The sequence below is a fragment of the Tinamus guttatus genome, unplaced genomic scaffold, assembly GCF_059628265.1.
Source record: "Tinamus guttatus ecotype Peru unplaced genomic scaffold, ASM5962826v1 Tinamus_guttatus_pri_ptg000004l, whole genome shotgun sequence".
Lineage (NCBI taxonomy): Eukaryota > Metazoa > Chordata > Aves > Tinamiformes > Tinamidae > Tinamus > Tinamus guttatus.
In genome coordinates this window covers 2,272,080-2,295,106 of record NW_028288538.1, presented here as the reverse complement: position 1 = coordinate 2,295,106, position 23,027 = coordinate 2,272,080, and the positions used below count along the sequence as shown (strand labels likewise).

The window sequence follows — 23,027 nt, the reverse complement described above, 5'->3', positions numbered from 1 at the left end:
AACAACAACCCCTCTCTACATTTGCTCAGACCAAATTGGAAAATGGGAACAAGGGCTCAAATGGAACCCCAAAAACCTCACCTAACAGAAACCCTCCCAAAAAAGAAGCCTACCCTTTTAACGATTAAAAAAAAAAAAAATACAACGAGCGAAGGCGGCAGGGCGATGCTGGGAGGGGAGCTGCCCCGAGGGCTCCCTCGGGGCACGTTATCCCGGCGTTCCCCACTGGGAAAAGCAGCCGGGAGCCGCCGCTTCCCCCGCGACCCGCCCGGGGAGCCGCCAGGAGCCGCGACCCGCCGGGCAGCGGTGCCCTCCGCTGCGGCCGCGCTGGCCGCTCTCCCGGTGCCCCGGAGCCCCCGTACCCCGGCCCGGTTCGGTTCGGCCCGGCCCGCGCAGCCCGGTACTCACGGCGCTCGGCGGCGGCTGCCCGGCCCGCGGCGACACCGCCGCTTCCGCTTCCGCCGCCAGCGGCCGCCGCGGCGCCCCCTGCGTGCCGGGAGGAGCCGCCGCCGCCCCCGGTGCCCCGGGAGCGGGATCCGAACGCACCGGGAGCGGGAGCCGCCAGTTGCCCCGCGCTGCTCCCGGCGCCCCAGCGCGCCCGGGCTCTGGGCGTGCAGGCCTCGTGTGCGCGGGATGCCCGTGCGACCAGGGACACAGCCCCCGGCACGCGCAAATCCGCTCCCCTCCAAACGGTGCTTCCGCGCGGATGCGCTTTCCACGGGAATACAAGCACTTCCCATGGGAATGCAGTGCGGACGTTACCGATGTGTGTTCAGCTGCGGCCATCCGTGAGCTCCAGGGCAAGGAGGCTCCGGCTGGATGTTCCTGTACCAGCAGAGCGTTCCTATCCGTTTGCTTTTCCAACTCGCTCTTTCCACGTTTTCACACACCTTGCCTGGGATCCGGGGTGGCTGCGGTGTGACGGACAGGCCTGGGGACTCAGGGACCTGTGGGGACCTGGAGGGATTGACATAGGCAGGGGGGACAGGGCCATGGAGGGCAAAGGGACACAGAAAAGCACTAGGATGTGGAGGGCACAGAAGGACATGGCAGGGGACAGAAGGACATAGGGAGACAGAGCATGGGGGGACTCTGGGGGACACGGGAACTCATGGGGACATGGGGGGGTCACAGGGAGATGGGGGAGTCACAGGGCCGTGGGGGGCACAGGGACACGGCGGGGTGCAGGACATAGGGGGAACAGAGGGACATGGCGTGGGACATTGGGAGACACGGGGACACTGGCACATGGCGCTGGGACAGGGACACGGGGTCCTAGAGGGACACGAGACCCTTGGGCCCAAACCGGGCGGCATCACCTCAGCGCAGCCCCCCCGCCCCGGCAGGCGCCGCGCGCATGCGCGCAGACCCTCCTCCCCCCCCCCCCCCCGCGCGGCGCGCATGCGTGCTGGGACTCCCGCAGCCGGCGACGCGCGCAGGCGCGCGGGACCCCCCGGGCCGGAGCGCGCAGGGAGCGCGCAGGAAGCGCGCAGCATGGCGGGGGGCAGCCTGCGGCCGCACGTGCACTGGGCGCAGCGCCACGGAGAGCTCTACCTGCGCGTGGAGCTCAGCGACGTGCAGGTAGCGGCCGCCTCCGCGCTGCGCGGGGCTGCGCGGCCCGCGTGGGCACCGCCTGGCAGCGCCCTGCGCGCCGGGACCCGGCGCGGCTGCACTGCGGGCGCTGGAGGGGGGGTGCTGCGTGCGGGGTGGGCGCGTGGCGGGGCGCATGGCGAGGGCAGGGAGGGGGTGACCGCAGCGCGGGGCCTGAGCGGTGCCGCGGGGATCGGGCCGGTGTGCGGGCCGTGGGGCCCCCGGGGCAGGTGCGTCTGGAGCTGCAGCCATCCCGGTGCATGGATGGAGCTGCTGGCACCCAAGGGTGGTGCTGCTTGCACCCCACCAGCGCATGGAGGGTGCTGGGGTGCTTGTAGCCATCCCAATGCGTGCATGGAGCTGCTGGCACCCCTGGATGGTGCTGCTTGCACCCCACCAGCACATGGAGGGTGCTGGGGTGCTTGCACCCATCCCAGTGCACGGGTGGTGCCACAGCAGTTGCACCCATCTCGGTGCACAGAGAGGGTGCTGGAGTGCTCACGTCCATCCCTTGGCCCAGGTGGTTGCAGCCATCCCGGTGCACGGTTGGTGCCAGGGCGGTTGCAGCCACGGCTGGTGCACGGATGGAACCCGGGTGGCTGCGCCCATGGCCGGGGCGTTAGCTCCCGTCAGCGCTTTGCTCCCGTTGCATTGCCCCAAGCTGGGCCGTTTCCAGCGCCCGGAGCGCTGTGCACTGCGCTGTGCCAGGTCTTGCACCGGCCTTTGCTCTGCAGGGCGGGCGAGCAGCAGCCTCCGCCTGCCCGGCCTCCCCGTGTTGCCGGCACCGCCGGCCTCGTGCTTCGCTCCTGCCCAGGGCTGCAGCACCGCTGAGCTGCTGGCATGGCCCGCGCGCCCGTCTCCTTTGCCCCCGCGCCCGGGTGCAGCTGGAGCCGAATCCGGGGCACCCGAGCGGCTGCAGGGCTCGGCTCGTCCCGGTTCCCGGTGGGACCGTCCATGCACACGGAGCAGAGCCGATTTGGTGCACAGCCGGTTCGGCACAGCGCTCGTTCAGCACAGCTCCCCTTTGCATCAGGTTGGAAGCACTGGGGGAGCCGGGTGGGCACCCCAGGAGTCTCCAATCCCCAGCATCTGGGCACAGCTTTAGGCTGGTGCTTCTCTGTTCCCTGAAACCATCACCTGAACGTGCTTTTTCTCCCCCAGAACCCGGACATCACCATTACCAACAATGTGCTTTATTTCAAAGGTAGGCGGCTGCTTCCAGGTTGCTTTTCCTGCTGCTGGGTGGGCGGGCGGCCCCAGGGGTCCCACACATCCCCCTTCTCGAGCTGTGCTTGGGGCCTGGGCTGCTCACACGCATGGACAGGTCCCGAATGTGCCCACGGAGCGTCCTAGCTCATGTTGGGACAGCAGGTCCTATCTTATCTAATAAGAAAAAAAAGCAAATGCTCCCCGTATTTAAATGTCACTGAAATTTCCCTGTGGCCACTGCCGTCCTCTCTGGCCACGCAGGAGATAACCCCCAGCAGCGTTTCCTTCCACAAAGCCCTGCTTTGCAAGCGTTATCAGCCCTCCGCATCGGGAACGCGCGCCCCATTTGAAAGGTAAAGCAGATCTGGCCTAAAAGGGAGTTTTGTTGGGGCCCGACCGTAGCACCGTGGTGCTAGTGAGCCAGGGCGGCGCGGAGGACGCGCGCTGGCTGCTTTGGTGCCTGTGTCCTGGCCTTTTCAATGGAGACACAGCGGCTAATAAATAGCGACTCCGTGGTGAGCTGCAGCCAAGGCCACTCGATAGGGTTTCGTTTCAAAACTCAGCTCCATTTACAGCGTCTCCCGGTAAAAGGCTGGAGGTGCCACGTGGTGGGTGGGTTTGGAGCCATCCTGCACACGGGAGCTTTTCCAAAGGACCAAAGCTGGGATGCACGCCGCGTGTTCCTGCCTATACGTTGCCCTGCAGCTGGGGGCCGGGCACCCACACCGCTCCCGCGCTGACACCTAATTCTTGTCTTTTAGCTCAGGGACATGGTGCCAAGGGGGACAACATCTACGAGTTTCAGATTGACTTCTTAGAACCAGTTGAGCCTAAAGTAGGTATTTGGGGTTTTTTCCCCTCTTCTGACTTTTACTTTCTTTGTAATTCTTGAAAAATATGAAAGCAAAATGGCTTTGCCTTAAAGTTCCCCATGGGTTGTCCTGGATTTCCCTGGTGACTCTACAGCCTCTGAACTTGGTGCCGCCTGCGGCTGTTCCTCAGCCCTGGGCTTGGCCTTCATCTCATTTTCATGCAAATCACCTCACTGGAGCTAATGCTCAGGAGAGTAGGCTTTAATCAAAGTGGGAGTTGTATTTATCACAATTTATACAGTAGTTACAACGTCTTCAGGGGTTCAGCTCTGCTTCTGGAGCGTGGAGGAGGCTGTTCCCTCCGGGCACCGCAGCAAGGGTCCTCTCGGGTAGAGGAGGAGCTGCCTGGTCTGTCACCCGCTGCCTCCCATGCTTGTCCCCATGCCCGCAGGCTCCGGCCATGCAAGCCCTGCGCAGGCTGGGGAGCTCGGGAGGGGATGCCGAGCACCAAAAGGGTGAACAGAAGTGCAGGGCTGCTGCTTTGCAGAGGGTGGCTGCGGTGGGGGACGTTCCTGAGGACACAGGGCCACCAGCCCGTGGGTGAGGTTTGCCAGCGGTGGTAGCATGGGCTCTCTGCTCTCCAAGCACCGCCAAGTGCTTTTTGCCCTTTCTTTCACTGTAGCAGTCGCCACATGAGGTCCTGTATTTTTTGACATGCACCTGTGGTTGGTGCTAACACTTTTACCACCAGCTAGAGGAAAAAAATGACAGTTTTGTCTCCAGCAGACTGGAATAGCTGTGGACTAGCCTGTGTCCCTGGGCTTCTGCTGATGCTGGTTCCTGTGTCCCCCTCAGCCCCTGTACAAGGTGACTCAAAGGCAGCTGAACATCACGGTGCAGAAGAAGGAGAGCAGCTGGTGGGAGCGGCTCACCAAGCAGGAGAAGCGCCCGCTCTTCCTGGCTCCCGACTTCGATCGCTGGCTGGACGAGTCGGATGCCGAGCTGGAACTCAGGGAGAAGGTGAGCGCTGTTGCGTACATATCCACCTGGGTCTGGTTAAAGGATCCCCATTGCAAGCAGCAAGTCAGAAATAGGCACGTTTCTGGTTTAAAAAGAGTTGCAGTTTGTGATCTGAGCTGTGCCGGGCTGGATCAGTGCTGAACTGCGCTCCATTCGCCCTTGACGTCCTGCGTCCTGATCCATGTAGTGAAAAACATCCCTGGAAAAGCCTCGCACGGGCCATGCTTGTGCGCGGAAGCCGAGGAGGAAGGGCTGCTCCGAGGGCGGACAGAGAGCTCGGCCGGGCGGTCTCGGGCCCCTCGGCCCGCTGGTGGGAAGCATTTCAAGGGGCAATTCTGAGAAACGGTGATAATTGAGGATTAGCAGAGAAAACAGCCAGCTTCATCGACGAAACCACCAAGTTTCTAGAAGAAAATGCATGGTAAAGGATAGGTGGGATAATTAGTTAGCAACCTGTGGCTTTTATAGTACCGTTGTTTCTGGGTGAGAAATATGCTTCATTTTATGGAGGTGAAAATTTAAACCCTCCAGCAACTGGCTGCTTATCTGAGTTTTAAACCCACTAGCTTTGCAGTAGGATAGTTAACAAATCACTTGCTAATTACAGTAACACTCTTTAAAACCTTATCCCTCATCTTAAGGAAGAAGAAAAGATTAACAAAATGAAAATAGAATCCAGAGTCCCAAAAGACCGTAAGTAACCATACCTTTCTAGCATGTGAAACAAGGCTTAAAAAACTTCCGTCACTTTCTGGTTTAAACCTCAACTCCTGAGAGCAGGTTTTGAGTGACTCAGTGCATCTTGGAGGGCAATCTTTGTGTTATGAACTATTTAGAAATTTAATAAAGCTGGACTGCAGTTGCTAAGGAACTTTAATGATGTTAGGAGCAAGTAGAACCCACGACAGCAGCCCTTTTATTGCAATCCATGGTTTCCCTTGTTGGGTGTATGGATAGAGCCAGGGCAGCTGTGCTCTGTGCAGGAGGGGCACCATCGTATTCTACTCACCTCATGTGTTTATTATTCATATTATTGCAGCTTTCAAACACCTGAAGAAAGGGTACTTAGTCATTTATAATCTTGTACAGTTTTTGGGGTACTCTTGGATTTTCGTGAACATGACAGTACGACTGTTCATCTTAGGAAAAGGTAAGTAATAAGCACAAATTTACTCACTTTTTTCCCCCTTTTGTTTTTAATGTTTTCGTACTTTCTACATAGTGAAATCTGAAGCAGTAAGTGCATCCCTGAAACACCACAAAAGCCTCCCCAACATCATCACAACTCCAAGGATAGGAAAATATTCTCCTCTTGTAAATGATAGTGCAGATCCTGATGAATGGCACTCACTGTGCTCTGCCAAGGTTTTGTTTAAGGAAATCAGTTGGAAGAAAATGTATCATTTACTGCAATAGTAGTAGTAGTAGTAGTATCAAAATATTGGCTAGAATATTTTGGTTCTTGAAGATACTTTTCTTCCTCCTTTTGAGGTACAAAGCTATATATTTTTTTCTTTTTTTGTAAAGTTATCACTGAAATAATTTCTGTGCGTGATGCAGAACGTTTCAGCAGCGCTTCTGACCTGTGACTTAAGACAAAATCAGTAACAAAGCTATATGTGTAATTATGCATGGTATTTTTGTCTCAAATACAAATAGAAGCCCGTTATCAAGCACTGAGCGTTTCAGGCAGCTTCCTGGGCTTTAAAACTCACATGGTTTCCCGCGTCCTGCAGACTCCTTCTACGACACGTTCCACACAATTGCAGACATGATGTTTTTCTGTCAGACCCTGGCATTAATGGAGATCCTGAATTCACTAATAGGACTAGTCAGATCGCCGATCATACCTGCTGTAATCCAGGTAATATTTTTTAAGATTCTTCTTGTTCCTTACATGTTTAAAAGTAAATCTGAATGTACATAGTAGTGGGCAGGCTCTCTAAATTAAGTGATATAACCTCATGGGCACTGCCTTAAAGAATAGCTTAAGTAGCGATCCTGCTTTTCCAGCCTTAGCTGTGGCAGGTTGTCTTGTCATCCTCCATTGCCTAACTGAGAGACGTCAGGACAACAAAAGGAAGAAGCAGCTGATGAAAACACTGTGGTTTTGATTTGGTTCCAGTTACCTTTTTATTCTGATTGTTGTGCATAAAAACAGACTCTTTATGAATAGGTCCCTTGGTTTGGACCTAAATACAGAGGGTCACAGCGTGCAAGCTGCATGCTCAGTAGATGTTTCAGGGCAGAAGTGTGCTTGTGCTGTATGTTTCTGACAGCAAGGACTTGCTCCCTGTTTTGATGAACAGTGTGACTATTTACTCTTTGTCTTTAAACAGGCTTTTGGAAGAACCTTTATTTTGTTCGTTGTCCTTGGAAGCTTAGAGGAAATGCAGAGCAAAGCTGTAGTGTTCTTCATCTTTTATTTCTGGAGCATCATCGAGCTGTTCAGGTTTGCGGGATTTTCCTCTAGCAGGTTTGCACAGGACAGTTTGATTCTTCCCCAAAACTCTTTAAAGAAGAGAACCTGTATCCTTTGTTAGCTCTGTAAACTCCCAAATAAAAATGTTTCAGTCATCCTAGGAAGTTTTTGAATATTGTGTAATTTAGGAATTACGTTAACTTGTCTATAGAGCAAATAAGTTAAAGACTACTTCTAGTAGGTGTCTCCATTTTAAGCAATATCTTTCTTCTCAAACTGAATTGACTCTAGGTATCCCTTTTATATGCTTTCGTGCATCGGTATTGAATGGAAACCACTAACCTGGCTCCGTTACTCCAGCTGGATCCCTCTCTACCCCTTAGGATCCTTGGCAGAAGGTATGTCCAAGAGAGTTTAATAATTAGGTTAAAGCTGGGCAAATACTGTTTGTCTGCCGAGCTAAAAATAATGGAACAAGACAGACAAATTTGCTTTGAACTGAACCACAAGTGGTTTTGTTTTCCTTGCTGACTGAAACTTTTCAGTTTGACATGAGTGAGGTTCTCCTTCTGGGCACTGGGGAAGCCAAGAAAGGCAACAAAGTTTAGCAGCAAAAAGTGGCCAAGCTGGGGCTGCCTGCCATGCAGGGGGCACGGGGAGACACTCTTCACTTCCCCCTGCTGATCCAGGTGTTTGATCTGATCAGTCTAGTGCACAGGAGCAGCCAGGCTTAGGTGCACACCCGCTTGCAGATCTTTATCTTGTAAGTGGTTGATTGGGATGGACAGGAGCAGATTATTCTTCTGGAAGCAGCAATAACGTGGTGCGAGACAGAGGGCTCCATTCCCCTGCTGCTGGAGAGTGGCTGCAGGCCCCTAGTCTCCTTGCTGTCCTCTTGAAAAGGCGATTTTACACTGAGCTCTCTTAACGGGTCAGGATTTTATTTATTTGTTTATTTATAGAAGCCTATACCTGCCTAGCTCCTAGTTGTTGGAAACGTGTTTTACTCCGACTTGTCGGAACGTGTCTCCAAGCCAGGACTAGGCTTGTGCATTGCCCAGCTCCGAGGATGGGAGAGACTGAGCCCGTTTCATTGCTGTGGGTGTTTCTCCACACCACCCACTGCTGGCCCAGGCCCTGCAGGAGAGATAGTTGTGTTTGGGAACAGGGTGTCACGCAGGCAAGTGCACTGTGCTCAGCATTGCTGTAGCTAACCTGCTATGCTGCCCGAGGTAGCTGCTTTCCATCATACCGCATGTTTAAAAATTGCTTATAAATGGTTAACAGGTAATAAATACAGTTAACGAGAGCTAGAACATAAGAGAACAGCTTGAAAAAGCTGTCGTGGGTGGGACAAGTGCGTATTTTACCTGTGTTATATAACCTTGGTGGCTTTCTGTTTTCAGCTGTTGCTGTCGTTCAGTCCATTCCAATCTTCAGTGAAACAGGGAAATTCAGTCTGGCGTTGCCAAATCCTCTGAACGTCACAATCCAGTTTTCATTCTTGCTTCAAGTATACCTTATAGCCTTATTTTTAGGTAAGATGTTCAATTGTATTTCTCACGATTGAAGTAAAAAGGCCAGTTCCTTCTGAATATGTATTCTTTTTTTCCTAAGCAATTTAAATTCCCATATCTCAGGGATCATGGCAACACAGAATTGCTCAAGCTTAAGCTGGCTTTATCCTTGTTGCTTGTTAATGTAAATTTGCCACAGGTAAGGGAGAATGCAATTCTAATTAGAATTGGTTAGCTCCCAAGTAGGAGGCCTTAGTAATAAGTTAGCGTCATTACTTACAGATTGCTTGGAGTAAAGGAGCAATTGTTTAAATATATTCTTAGTTTTCCCCTGTACATGGTATTTGAGCTTCAGAATGGTTTAGCTGAAATCTAAATATAGTTCCAAATTAAAGGAATGTTTAACTGATCTACATTTGAAGCACTAATGCAATATGAAGACTTGTTTTTCCAGGAAAAAAGAGGAGGATTTTTACATAGTAGAACCTTTAAAGAGGAATGGGGCTTCACTGATTCACATTTCTTGTGAAATTTCTTGTGTTCTTGTATTTCTGAACATAAAATAACATTTTACTATGCACACCTATCACAATAATTGCTTAAGCAATAAATTAAGATTCAATCTGAAACACCTGTTTGATCCTCTTCCATCTCTGCACAGCTGGTGTTGCAACTCCAAGTGTTAAGACAAGCTTGTGAGCAGCCCCAAACACAGTGCCAGCAAGAAAACACTGGCAGTAGCTTTCCAAGCTCTACGTACCTTCGACTGCTGTGGGAATGAGGGGGTTGTTGCTTGACCTGCGTCTTGAATTTTAATCTGGTACAGCCATCTAGCATTAGGAAGATGCAGTAACGTCCTGCCTAAAAAACTCCATTCTTTTTCAGGGCTATTCATAAACTTCCGGCATCTCTACAAGCAGAGGAGAAAGCACCTTGGACCAAAGAAGAGAAAGATGAAGTAACGGAGGACTGCAATGCTTCCTTACCTACCTTATCTCAGTGATAAGATAAGCCTCTAATTCTTACGGTTTTACCCACTGCAATGTAAAGAATTTTGTAAAGTTAAATCATATTAGATTTCATAGTGAATTCAGGTAATATCCCCATATACTGTCTTCTCTTCCGTTTCAATCATACGTATGCATGACATTTATCATGGGCAGAAACACTGAAACTTGTGTCCCATCAATACCGTATTAGAAAGAAATCCTATTATCTGCATATAATATGCTTATAAACAGTGGAGCAGCACTAAGTAGAACTAGTGTTTATCTTTGGATTGGATATTTGCTCTTCAATATTGCATGCAGATAGGGCTTCTGATGCTGGGAGATGGTATCACGCTGTCTCCGGGTGCCATTTCGATGGCAGGAGGAGCAGAGCCTGAGACCACGATGACCAGTGCTTGGGTGTTTATTGATGGTTGGGGTAAATAAGCTCTGCCCCCTTCCCTTCTTTATGGAAGCATGCTGCTGCTGCTCAGTTTCAACCTGGAAATAGTGATGTCAGATTAGATGCCACCAACTTACTCTGTTTCTAGTTTAGTCTTAACAGAATAGGAGCACCATGTGGTCCCCCGCAACAGCTGTTTAGCAGGGTAAATCCTACCTGGGCCTTAGGGAAAGGAAACTGCCAGCCTGTCACAGGGCCGCAAATGCTTTCCTCATTGCTAATGCAAGCACTGAAATAAGAGTAAAAGAAGAAAACATGGGTTATATGAGCTTACTGTTAGCATGCAAGCCCCAGCCGAATTCCATCCAGGGATGCAGAGGGAGAAACATCTCACGGGACTGGGAGAGGCACAACCTGGAACTGGCCCAGGAGGGTGGTCCTCACTGCTCCTTCCTGCCATGGCTGCAGCTCCTGCATTTACAGCCTTCTGAAAGGCAGTGGGGATTGTTTTTATTCTTCCTAAATTTAGGAGTGAAGCTGACAAATTGCACGTATGCTTTGTTAGACAGCCCCTGATGAACAGAGTGGTGGTTCTAATGAGTTATGGATTATTTTGGTACCACGTACCAAATTTTAACAAGGGAGATCCCACACAGGTCTAGAAGGAATCTGCTTTAAACGATGGGAAAATACAAGACAAATTCCAGGCCATCCTTTCTCTCATATGGAAACATTTGTTTCAGTTGACTTCATTTCAGGATGTGCTTCCTCACACCTAGCCTCCCATACTCTATTCCAGAGCCCTCTGGCCTCCTTAACCCAGTTGAGCACAAGAAGCTTCTTCTAAAACCCTGTTGCAGTAGAACAGGCTGCATCCTGACTGCCCCTGCCCCCCGGGCCTGGCTGAGCAATGCCAGCAACCCAGAACAGGCACTCGAGTTGAGATTAGCTTAGTGCCATCTTTGTGTTCAAGTTACCTTTTTTTCCTACTGTAAAACAATGTGAATCCTACAGAAAATTATCTTCAATGCCTAAAAGTAACAAACAGCTTACTGCATGTGACTGGGCCCCAGTGATTGCCACTGTGAAGAAAGGAATTATAAGGAGATTTTTAAACAAAGAACGGGTACAAGCTCCAGCCGCTTTCACTAATGCTTTTCTGTCAACAAGTGGCATGATGAATTTGCTTTTCAGAGCTCTCACGCAAGGGCTTGCTCTCAAACGAGAGTGCAGGTAGGTTCACTCAGAAGAGCTGGGCATTACTTACCCTTTCACCATAGCATACACTGTACTTGGGAATGTTTGAAGTATGTCTTGGGACCCAATGGTGGAACAGCAGGGATCACTTTCATACTTCAATTTCTCCACTGGGCATTTAAACTTCTGTTAGAAAATGCATATGTACTCATACATGATACTTCTCAGTGAAACTGTGGTACCTGGTGTGAGCTGTCATGGATCTTACACTACTGAGTTCATTAGTTCTTCAGAAAGAATGTGTTTCTATTAATAAAGATTTACAACCAAAGTCTGTTTCAGTTCAGTTGTTCATACAACTTCCTCTACAAAGGGAAAGAACCGCTCGGCTGTCACGATAGACTGCCTGGATTCAGCCTTCACTGGGTAAAGCTTTAGACCTGTGACATTACGCAGGCCCACAGCAAATTTGCCATGAAAATGAAATGAAAACAATTAAGTATTCCTGAAGAATTCCTCTTTATTAATATTACACAAATTAAAAAGACTGCCTTCTCAAAAGATTAAATTACTTCCACAAGTATAAGCACTGCACTGCGAGTGCCCATGTTCGTTACTGCAATACAGACTTACTTTCAAGTCAGGCATAAAATTAATGATGAGACCCTGAAATTATCCATGTATCTGATTTTGCACAGTGATTCTCACACATTCTTTGGACAATTCAAATCCCTCTGTAAAAGAGTAGTAGCTGCCTTTTTAGACACTTACTTACCAGTGAGTTCAGTCATTTAGTAACTGTGTTTTAGGGAGGCCAAGAGCCACAAGCAGGATTTTCTTTCTCTTTCCTCACATGTACTAGAGGACTCCCTGCCATTATCCAGCACCATATTTGACAGTGGGACACCTAAAGGTGTGGTTTCCAGGGCTGACTAAAGCCACCACAAATCAGTTATGAGGGCACTGATGCAAACAAGGGACCCTGTTTGCTTAAGAAGGTTTCCAGACAGTAATTAATCAGGTCCCAGAAAATAAAAGAGGACAAGATAATTCGAACCACTTGCGTCGTCATTAGCAGAAGTTCCCCAAAACGGAGACCTCAGAGTCTTTCAGCGCTGCTCCCGGAAAAGTCCGTTTGCAGCGGGGCAATGTTGTGGCCATAGGCAGCATATTCTGATGCGCCAGTACTTGCCACTTTGAGCTGCTGGGCCGCGTGCGTGAGCTGGAAGGCCGCGTCGGGATGCGCCGTGTCGGGGAGCAGCGTGCACTCCCGCTCCAGCATGTCTGCCACCCCTTTCAGCAGCTCCAAAAAGCCAAAGGCCAGAGCTGCCTTTCGTAAACGGTTAAGCTCCTGCAAGGAAGGAAAACACCTTTTAAAGTCGCTGGGAGATTTCATATATATATGTATATGTATATTTTTAAATGTAAACTTTTTCACTTACTGGAAAATAATGAGCTCTGGAAACTGCTCAGCTGCTCATGAGCAGAAAATGCTTCCAGATACAGTGACATACAGTAACATTACAGTGACATAGCTAAGCAGTGCTGGTTTTCCCTTGTTGCCTTCCTGGAGACTCTCTAACTCTCACTTTTCCGCACTTAACTCTGTACCTGCCTATGTCCCAACTGGAGGTAGCCTCCAACATGGACTTAATATTGACTGCTGACTTTAACCACAGTGTCCAGCAAAGTTTAGTATTTTTTTCTTCATTATAAACTTATGACAATGGCCTGTTTGCCTTTAGACACCATATACATTCTTGAAGTCTCTGAGGGTTAGACTAATAAACCGAGTCAGTCCTAAACTTACAAGAACTACTGCCTCCAGCTACAGTCTAGATTATGGAGTGCTATGATGTGATCAAATGTGCCTGGAATTTTGTGTTTCTCTGCACTGAAAATGTCTCCTACTTTTTTCCTGCCAGCAAAGCAATGTTTATGACAGAGAATACTGTGTCCTCATTCCAATCTGATCCCTCAATTTATTTCTGCCTGGAAAGATGAATTTCAGGTTGGGAAACCAGGCCCCCTGCTTCACGTTAACCAGCCTGTAAAGTGGACATCCGGATGCCTCCTTTCTTACAGGACAACATGTGCTTTTGCAAAGCACTGCAAGCCCTATATAGCACATCTTATATGGTCCTCTCTCAGATGCACCACTGTCATCATGGATTAAACTTGCACTGGCCTGTAACATCTTACTTTATAGAACGTTTGAGTCTTCTCGGGGAGCTTCCTTGCATTCCTCAAGATCTTCTGTACATCTGTCTGTGGAAAAGGGAAAAAAAAAAGATATTGGTATTACTGTTAGAGAATCTGCAGAAAAGAATCCTCAACTGTTATTGATAAGTAATCCTCATCATTGATGGGACTGCAGCTCGCAGAGGCTAAAACATAAAAGGGTAATTGCACCAAATCCAATAAACTAAGCCATATGCTACACTACAGACACAGCTTTCATAAGACAAACCATGCTTTCTGATTGCATTTTAATCATGACATTTTAAAGAGGCAGCATTTGTAAAAATAAAAGCAATTACATTAAATGGACAAGACACAGGCTCCACTTTACTGGCGAGACAGATACTGCTGAGCAAGCAAAGCATCAAGTTCAAAGCCTGTATCATTACCTGGAGGCCACTTGGTTTAATCCATACAGTAACATTCTGTGCATAACTGCGCTTGTTTTTGGGTTGCAAGGGGAAAGGGCTCTTGTTGTCATCCTCTCCATAAGGATTTTCTTTTGCATCTAGGAAGGGGGTTGGAAAAGAAAATGCATAAATAAGATTTGGCAAGGTCATTCATGCAAGAAAATGGTGAGTGCACAACAGGCACTCACAGGGGTGTGACTAGTACCTGAGATAGGTCCAAGCTGTGCCATCTTCCCCAGCCACGGAAGGGGCTCAGGACCAGGCTCAAAGAGTGACATCATGAGGTTTGATTTCTTCTTACTGTCGGCTTGGGAATACAGCATTCCATACCACTCCGGCCTAGTGAAGACAGCACATTACAAAGGCTGAAAACTGTCCACCCTTTTTTTTTTTTTTTTTTTTGCCTAGAATTTGCCTTCCTCACACTCTGTGGAGGCTCGTTTTCATTGTTTTCAATCTATACTGGCAGATACATATTAAAACCCACACTTTGCCCAGCAAGGCAGAGCTCTGTACAGAGTACAGCTTGAATCAGCAAAGGAAAAGGGATTTTTCCAAGCAGGTATCCATACCCCAGCTGGACAACAGCCACCATGCCCTCCACTTTCAGACTCCCATGTAACAAAACACAGAAGTTGGGGATTTTCCCGGCAATCTGATTAGCTGAATTTTCATCTTCAGTGTCATCCGTTATCCCAGGTCCCACCTCATCACCCTCTGCAGAAGAAGAAAATAAAATAAAGGAGTAGCATGGAACTAAACTCAAACATACCATTTCTATTTCCATCAGCACTTATCACCCTGTGTCTTCTGCAATGCAAGAATTTCCAACACAAAGCAACGTTCTGCCAAACAACTTTTTTTTTTTTTCATGCTTGTCTGTTTTCCCTTCTTCAGAAAAGGCTCTGGATGTGAGAGCTGGTAGTATTTTAATATTATACGTTCTGAACACAAGCACCAGCTTTTCTCACAGCAGCAAGGGCTGAAGAGATTTCTGTCTCCCAGCCACCTGGCCGCAGGTCTCCTCTGATCTGTTCACTGAGCTCTTTGTAGAATCACTCCCTAATCTGTGTCAGACAAAATGAGCCAGGTTAACACAGGCCCACTACTTCATTTGTTTAAATTAACCCAACTTGTTTTCAGGGAGCAATCAAATTGAAGAGGGGGAGTTAATCTCACATAAGGGAGCAATAAAAGGCTGCCCCAGAGGTGGCAGTGAGTGGCTGCAGCTGGATAAGACTGAATCACAACAGCCCTGTTAGCAATTATTTAGGTATATACATACATACAGCCACTAAAGCTCAAGTAAAACTGAGCAATCTAGTTATTATTAACACCAGATTTTTTACAACAACAAATCATTCCAAGAAAGAAAATAGAAGTTGGCATTAATTATTCATCTTGCAACACATATTTAATGGCCTATACCTATTTTTAGCTTTATGTTTAGCAAGGTCTATTAATAATGATGCTATAAGGACACTGTTTACTATTTCTCTGTTCTCTGTACAAATGAACTTTTCAAAGATGACATTATTTAGGGAAAAAGTTAAGAGCTTGAGTTCAAGGTTTTGATTTTCATGTAACTACAAATAAAAAAGTCTTCAGAGACATCAACCTTTAGAAGAAGCATAAAGCCTTTACTTTGAATCTAAACCACGAGAGCCATTGGAGGGGAAGCTTAAAGCAGTGTGTGCTGCAAGAGACAAGGTGCTCACCTCGGTTAAGTGCAATGGGCAACACCAAGTGTCTGGATAAGACAGGAGGGCTAGAAATGTCAGCTATATCTACAAAGCCAACAATTTCTAGATCTGTAGGGAGACAAGAAATTGAAGTCAGTTTTCGAAACAGCTGAATTGTATTCAGAATTAATTTAATATTACATTTCTTATCCCACTAAGTTTTCTGAAGCAGTGACTAGACTACAGCAGTGCCCCAACCTTGTTTGTGGTCTCTAGGTGTTACTGAAGCACAAACATCCATAGACAGTGCCATGACATTTCAGGATGAGAATGTAACTTCCACCAGACATACAGTGTTCTTCAACTGTTTCTTGAACTGCATAGGGAATCATGCACATTGTTTTCACACTGTACCCAACTGCCTTTTTATACATCTAAAAGAAGAGAAATACAATTTCTCTATAAGGACAAAGGTGTACCTGGACTAGAGGAAATCTACTGGCTTTGAACTGGCACCACAGAATCCACAGGATTCCCATCAATTCTCTTCCCAGGACTGGGAAGACTCACTTCTGCTTCTTCAGCTTTCTATGCCCTCAAGCAGTGCAAATGCAGCTCCACTGCACAAGAAGTGGTGATTTTTCACTGGTAAAAGATTGAGGCAGCTCAGGCACGTCTCCTTGTCGAGCCTTACCCTATTACATCAGCTGTAGGGAAATCCATGGAAGCAAATGCCATCTCCTCTGCAGCACAGACTAGCTACAGAGTACCTCCCATGCACAGCTGCAGTGTTAAGCAATGGGAAGGCTGAGAAAGGTTTTCTGTGCATAGTATTTTTCTTTTGAAAATAATTTAGTATTGGTAGTGCCAAAAATGCAGACATAAAGAATAACAACACAAAGATCTAAGATTCAAGACCTTCTAAGCTTTACCTGCACTGCCTCACCAACATTTCTCAATCCCACCCCTAGTGTAATCTTCAGAGAGGCCACCAGAAAGGTGCCAGTTTATTTCACCCGAGAGCATGGTGTTGTTTTGTGAAAGGCAATCCTAATGTAAAATGCAGCCCATTCTCAAACATGCCACTCCTATATTCCATTAAATTTATAGGAGACATTTTTGGGAGGCAGCCCACAGCTCTCTTCCATAGTCACAGCCCCTAAAAATCGGCACTCCAAGGCTGTCAGAGTGCCTCTACCTTATTCCTTTCATCAGGTACATGTGGCTGAAATAAGATGAGATTCTTGCCCCGTGGAGCCACATACACCAAGCACTTACACCGGCAGTGACTGTGCTCCTTGCAGGTCAGAGAACAAGTGGATGAAACAGTAACTACACAGCATAAGAGTTGGTAGTGAAATGGTAAAAATCAAATGGATTTACGTAAAAAGTAAAATAAAATACTTTTTAAAAAAAATGTTACCTGTATTAATTGCTTTAGGGATGGGGTCTATTTCCTCATCAATGATGAAAGGCTCTGGTCTGGGAAATACTTGCACATCAGACGTTAAGTGGCCACACTTCAGAACAGCATGGAATGGTGTATAAGCCACATCTATTAGCTTTCTAGAACACATCAAGTAGGGAAAAAATAATACATAACAAATGAAAGCAAGTTTTTAAGTTTGTCTAAAGCACACTAAACTCCCCAAACTTTATTCCTCTGCTTTAGCTACAGTTAGTTCAATAGTTTTAGCACTGCTAAATTACAACACAAAGCAGTTTATCACAATAATGACAAATTAACATCAATTCTAGAAATTAATATCTCCTATCACCCAATCATACCAGGTGTTATGGCTCAGTTACAGAATGAGTAAAATAAATTTTGACTTTAACCAGTGAAGGTCAAGATTAAAAAAAAGTTATCATGTTAACTACAAGGGAAAAAAAAGATTAATTATCAGATTTCTTGTTCTGTTTGTTTTCCTTTACAGATGCTAACTGAAAACCTTCACAATGGCAGGTTTTCTACGTATCTACTAACCCAAACATAGACTGTACATTCTTCAGGCAAAGGGGTCCATCAATTGTGAAAATCTGCCCTTCTCCATTGTTTAAATCTATAAGTCGTTCCAGACAGTCCAAGGAATCTGTGCTCTGAAGCTGTACAAACACAAAGTAAAATGTTTTTAAGCTTGTTTTCACTCTCCTTAAATTTCATGCTTTACAAAAAATATACAACACAGCAAAAAGTCTGATTGGATGCTATTGTGATTTTTCATCATCTTACTTTGTTCTGAATAAACCAATATTCTTTTTCTCTCAGGAAATATACTCTTAACATTGCATTTGTATTAGCCCTGGGGCAGTATTGGCCCTGTAACAATAATACATTGCTTTATTATGTTAGATTCTGCTCTGAAGACAGGTTCAAACAGCCACTAATCCCAGAAGTTCTCAGGTTTTCAAGAGTATAGGAATGCCTTAAATATCATAATACTTTATCGGTAATTTTAAGTTTCCAGCTCCTTTAGAATAATGCAGTCTTTAAGCGGCAAGGCAGATATAGTTCTGCTTGAGTAGGTCTTAGAGCATGGTTGTGAAAGCACTTAAACTTATCAGTAATAAAAAAAAAAATCTACTTTAAACCTTTTTCCAGCTATTCTGATTCGTAAACAACACTAACTCATCATCTTAATCAAGAGGAGCAGCCCTCACAGAGACCTTGAAGTTGAAATATCTATTGCATATCTACGGACAAAATACTTGCTGTCCATGACAGGAAAAAAATGTACGTGTCAAGGTAACCATGACACTATTAATAAAACTTAATCTAAGGAACTTCAGTCTATAAAAGCTTTGTTTTAAACATTGCCAAGATCTTTAAAGATTGTACTGAGACTTGCAAAGGTGATTGAAGGGAGCAAAAGTCACCTGCCCTTCAAAACAGACACAGGTTTTGAAAACTCCATCTCAGAAACTTAGAATTCATTTCATTCACATTGACAGTAACATAGTTAAATAAAATTGTTGCATTTTTTTAAGTGTTGAGCATCCTTGAAACAGAAATAATTTACTTAAGAATTTAACCTTACATTAAGAAAAGCCCACCAAAACTCTTTGAGGTAATTAGTGCAGTGAAGATATCAATACAAATAGCGAAATAAAATTTGTTTACAGTTTCTCAGGGATAAACTATCATAATTTATATAGACCTGGAACCTCATAATCTAACCACAACAGGGATCATTGAAAAGATGCTACGGTTAAATTCCACCACAACTAACGCTAAGCCCAAAACATCGACTAAGCTTTTGAACTAAGCACAAAAAGTATCAAAGGAACTTCTGTGGCACATATGTGATCTGATAAGAATATTAAACATCCAGTATAGCAAAATAAGAAAGGGTATGTTAAAGGCATCACCTCTTCCAGATTTGCCATGCACATGACATACAGCTTGGATGGGAAAGGGAAGGGCAGGGGGAATCGGCTGTTTTCGCTCCGCTGGTTGTGAGTAGCCAGCGAGTGCCTCAGGGAGCCCCTGCCGATCCCCAGGCAGCCGTCGGTGACAAGGACAACCTTGAAGGAAAAAAGACAGATTAGCATTTTTGAGTAGAGCTGTGTTTCCTCTGCAGAGAGCATCTACGCGTCAACACTAGGCTTTGCAGCAGCAGGCGTTTCTGTACTGAAAATCCCTGCTCACATTGGCATTTCTTCCACTAAACGAGGTGAAGGATCGCAAGCAGTTTTCAGAACTAAGCACATAAACGAAAAATTACAGGTTTAACCATTACAATTTAAATTACATGCACGATAAAACACATCTTTTGTTGCAATTAGGCAATTGCACTAGACCTTAAACTCCATAGCCATAAATATGCCATGCTGTGCATAAACATGGCTGGCTTTAAGTGTCCACTAGAAGTGCAGTGACTACACAGCCAGAAAAGCAGGTCGCTGCTGAGGGCCTTGAGTACCTTTCAAACGTGAGCTAAATCCAACTCCAGTCATTTCTTTGCAGAATCTGGATGGCAATCCAAATCTCACTAGGAACTACAGTTCATACCCCAGTTCTTTGCTAACAAGTAGAGCTGCAGTGCATTCATGTTTTGCAACAAAACCATTGAAACTAAATACCCAATCTTCCATTCAATTACAAGCCCGACATCATTCTCTGTTAAAACCTGCACTAAGAGGTTACATTAAATAATGGAATTATTTATATTAAATGGGGACCCCGCCATTTCTAGTAAAGCAAAATAGCTGCTTTTTCAAAATCGCACAGCAACAACCAGCATTATTTTTTTCTGAGAAGTAAAAAAATAAAATCCAACCCAAACTAATGCACATCCATTACATCTAGATTTTATTCTCCCCTAATCTCAATCCATCTCTTTTGCAATCTCTTTGGCAATTGTGCTTGAACTGTTACTCACCAATAACACTCTTTACTATTACAAGATTACACACATTTCCTTTCATCATCCAAAAACCCCACGTTCTAGTACAATGGCCTACGATATAAATGAGAGATCAAATTGTTTAAATCTAATCTATGCTTGACTTTTGCGTATGTCTAGTACTTCACTCTGAATGTCTGTTTTTTCAAGGTGCCTTTTGTCCTGGCTAGACTATGATGCATTTTGTCTAGACAAACTGATTTTCTTTTGTCTCCTTTGGGAATATTGTTTGAGAGATGTTCCTAGCTCAATGAGCTGCACAATTCCTGAACATATATCCTAACCCAAAGAGCAACAAGCTTTTGGTGTCTTGAAAAGTGAGGGCTAAAAGCAGACCTTGCCACAGGAAGCAGCAAATTCAGAAGCCTGAGAGCTGCAAAGACCGAACTGAATGTGGAATCTTGCTGTTGCTTGAGACCTAGAACTGCTGTGGGCTTTGGAGAGCACTGAAGGGTAAAGGTTGCTGCACATGACTATGGAGGTTCCTAGAGCAGCACACTGACCCAGGTCAAACATCAGGCATCCATAAAATACATTGGGCAAAAAATTGCTAAAATGCAAGTGCCTAAGGAGAGCATCACTGATATGCAACGTCCCCACGCAACTCTTTCTCCACTACAGTAACACATTTGGACAGGCAACCATCCAGACTTTTGCTGATTAATATTTTAATAAAGAGCACCTTCTGCTATTCAAAACCTGCAGTATATCCAAAATACTAATTCTTTATTCTCCTGTAGCACCAGCATACCTGAGAGTATTCGAAGGTCTCAAAACACATGAACATTTCTTTCTGAAACTCGCAGGGGGTTACTAAGTACACTAGATCCTGAGTATAGTGAATGTCAGTGACCAGTCATACCTGGCAAGGAATTGCTGCACCCCACTCCTGCTGGACAATATTGCAAACCCCGAGCAGCGCCGATTCCAAACACGTTTTGTCATAATCATCCATGTTACTTAGGGCTTCCTGTGAAAACAAACAGTACAGTAACTGCTATGAAATATCACTATCTGGATACAGATAGTGACACAGAACAGTTATTCACAGTTCTGTGGTAAGTAAATACGTTTATTTTGCATTATACCACAATGCCAATTGTTTGTTCTTACATATGGATTGTAAGGTTAAAAAAAAAAAGAAAAAGAAAAGTCATATAGTGAAAGGTATCATGTGACAAATATAAAAGTCAGTTTTGAACAAACTATATAATACAGACACAGCTCTTCAAGAAAAAAAGCAACATACTTTACAAATCATAAAGAAACAGTAAAGTCAAAATCTGAAGCGATATCTAATGTAAAACATATGATCTACTTCCCTTTCTATTCCACAATATATGAGAAACGTAATATTTTGCCTTCTTAGACAACACTCCAGTCAAACAGCTCCAAAGACACTGCAAACAACCACCACCTCATCGCTCAACCTGAGGCATAATTGCCTTTTGCATATTGTTCCACTGAAGTGAGCAGGGGCACGTGACATTTCAGAGCTTAATGTCTGGTGGCATTGTAACACAGTGCTATGGAAGACAGCTTAGAAAAACCTCCCAGGTGTCACAACAGCTTTAACTTACTGGAGATTCAAAAAGCAGGCCGTAACGAGCGTATCTCACAAAAGCTCCTTGACAGAGAGCAACAGAATCCCAAACTCTCATATTCATCCCCTGTGTATTTAACCATAAACTATTTTTTCTTCTTTAAAATGAAAACTTTGTACTGCCTAAACACAGCGCTGTAGGAAGGGTGCAACTGTAAAACTGACATGCTGGAGGAGCTTGGTGGGACTGTGCTTTCAGGGATTCCCAAAGCAAAATCTTAAGGGGGAAAGGGAACTAAACCAAAGCAAACACACTTACATTCTTCTAGTAAAAATATAACAGAAAATACTCTTAAAATGTTTGTGTCCCATAACTGCCAAACTTAAAACATGGTGCCCTGAAACCATATCAGATAGGTTACTTCTTGATGTTATAAACGTTAATCAGATAAATATATCAGAACATCTCCCTGCGATTATGAAGCCCCGAAGTGCCCTTAACTTCAGCACTTTGCTGGCATGGGGTTCTAGCATCCCAAGGCCTACCTGCAGCGTGTTGTAGTCTCTCGTGAAGGGCACCATCAGCTCCCAGAGCGAGGAGAACACCACCAAGGCCGTGAACTCCAGCTTGTAGTTGGTGGCCATGTGCTCGAAGAGCATGGTGAGCCCGTGGACGGCCAGGTGCTTGCGCTGGTACTCCTCGGAGCCCTCCACCGAGACGGGCCGCGTCATGGACAGCGACACGTCCATCACCACCACCGTCGGCATGGTGGCCTCTCCTCACGGCTCCCGGGACGGAGGAGAACAACTCACTGCGTGGAGAAGGGAAGAAGGAGGCAAAGGGTTATCGGGATGGCTACCTGGAGCGACGCGTCGCGCCCGCAGATCCAGACCCTGCGGGGTGAAGGCCTCGCAGCCAGCTCCACCGGGCGCCGAGGCGCTGCTTTGCCTCCCTGCCACAACAGTGGGATTTGGCCAGGATTAAGCAGGAATATGGATGTAAAGAGGGAGATGGGGACAGAGGGCCTGGAAACGGTGTGTGCGGCCTGCAGCTGCTTGCAAAGCGGGGAAGCCGGTGGGAGGAGGCGCGGGGTGAAGCCCCAGGCCCGGGGGGCCGCCGCGGCGGCCGCGCTGCCCTCAGCGCCCCTCACCGCCGCCTCGCGCAGCGGCCGCGGCCCGGCGCCCGCCTCGCCCGCCGCCATGAGTCCGCCCGCCAAAGCGTCCCCCGGAGCCCCGCGGCCGCGCGCCGAAGGGCCGGGCCGCGCCGGGGCCGCCCTCACGACGCGGCGCCTTCCCGGCCCTCCCCATCTTTTCCCTTTCCTCCTTCCCAGCCCCCTCTTTCTGCGTACGGAACGAGGGGGCTAGTGCTTGGGCCACGCGGCGTGGGGGACCTGTCCCCACGGGTGACCATAAACCACGAGTTAAAATGGCGGGGAGCCGCCTGTCCCTCACCGTGCGGACAACAGCGAGCGCTTTGGCCCCGAAACGCAGGAGGTTTAGGGACATCGGGGAGCTCCAGCGCGGCCTGCAGCCCTCCCCTTTCCACACGTGTGATCCGGGATTTAAACCAAGGCAGAGCCAGGGGT

At 46.9% G+C, this 23,027-nt stretch overlaps 2 protein-coding genes across 3 annotated transcripts; one reads left to right on the top strand and one right to left on the bottom strand.

The window, feature by feature from the left end:
* Positions 1-1,466: 1,466 nt before the first annotated feature.
* On the top strand, positions 1,467-10,123 carry HACD3 (3-hydroxyacyl-CoA dehydratase 3). Its single transcript, XM_088535414.1, has 11 exons — positions 1,467-1,581; positions 2,752-2,794; positions 3,561-3,634; positions 4,467-4,631; positions 5,273-5,324; positions 5,671-5,781; positions 6,368-6,495; positions 6,971-7,083; positions 7,345-7,451; positions 8,460-8,591; positions 9,456-10,123. The coding sequence occupies exons 1-11, from the start codon at positions 1,495-1,497 to the stop codon at positions 9,530-9,532; spliced, it is 1,089 nt and encodes a 362-aa protein (XP_088391540.1). The 5' UTR covers positions 1,467-1,494; the 3' UTR covers positions 9,533-10,123.
* A 1,538-nt stretch (positions 10,124-11,661) lies between these two features.
* On the bottom strand, positions 11,662-22,660 carry INTS14 (integrator complex subunit 14). Of its 2 annotated transcripts, XM_088535316.1 has the most exons (12): positions 22,593-22,660; positions 21,988-22,253; positions 20,761-20,868; positions 18,862-19,017; positions 17,480-17,598; positions 16,916-17,058; positions 15,529-15,621; positions 14,383-14,527; positions 14,016-14,149; positions 13,790-13,908; positions 13,362-13,427; positions 11,662-12,510 (listed from the first exon to the last, which is right to left on the bottom strand). In XM_088535316.1, exons 2-12 carry the CDS (start codon positions 22,207-22,209, stop codon positions 12,259-12,261), a joined length of 1,557 nt encoding a protein of 518 aa, XP_088391442.1. In that variant the 5' UTR covers positions 22,210-22,253; positions 22,593-22,660; the 3' UTR covers positions 11,662-12,258. The 2 variants fall into 2 exon arrangements, with proteins under 2 accessions (XP_088391442.1, XP_088391368.1); XM_088535242.1 differs by lacking the exon at positions 22,593-22,660 and having other exon boundaries at positions 21,988-22,300.
* Positions 22,661-23,027: the final 367 nt, after the last annotated feature.

Bases quoted from the DNA above. Each gene is read 5' to 3' on its own strand.
- HACD3 (XM_088535414.1), top strand. From the start codon at position 1,495: ATGGCGGGGGGCAGCCTGCGGCCGCACGTGCACTGGGCGCAGCGCCAC. The intron at 3,635-4,466 runs GTAGGTATTTGG...TGTCCCCCTCAG, and splicing joins TAGAACCAGTTGAGCCTAAA to CCCCTGTACAAGGTGACTCA. The intron at 7,084-7,344 runs GTTTGCGGGATT...AATTGACTCTAG, and splicing joins AGCATCATCGAGCTGTTCAG to GTATCCCTTTTATATGCTTT.
- INTS14 (XM_088535316.1), bottom strand. From the start codon at position 22,209: ATGCCGACGGTGGTGGTGATGGACGTGTCGCTGTCCATGACGCGGCCC. The intron at 17,059-17,479 runs GTTAGTAGATAC...GATGTGTTCTAG, and splicing joins AATGTACAGTCTATGTTTGG to AAAGCTAATAGATGTGGCTT. The intron at 15,622-16,915 runs GTAACATTTTTT...GTCTCCCTACAG, and splicing joins CCCTAAAGCAATTAATACAG to ATCTAGAAATTGTTGGCTTT.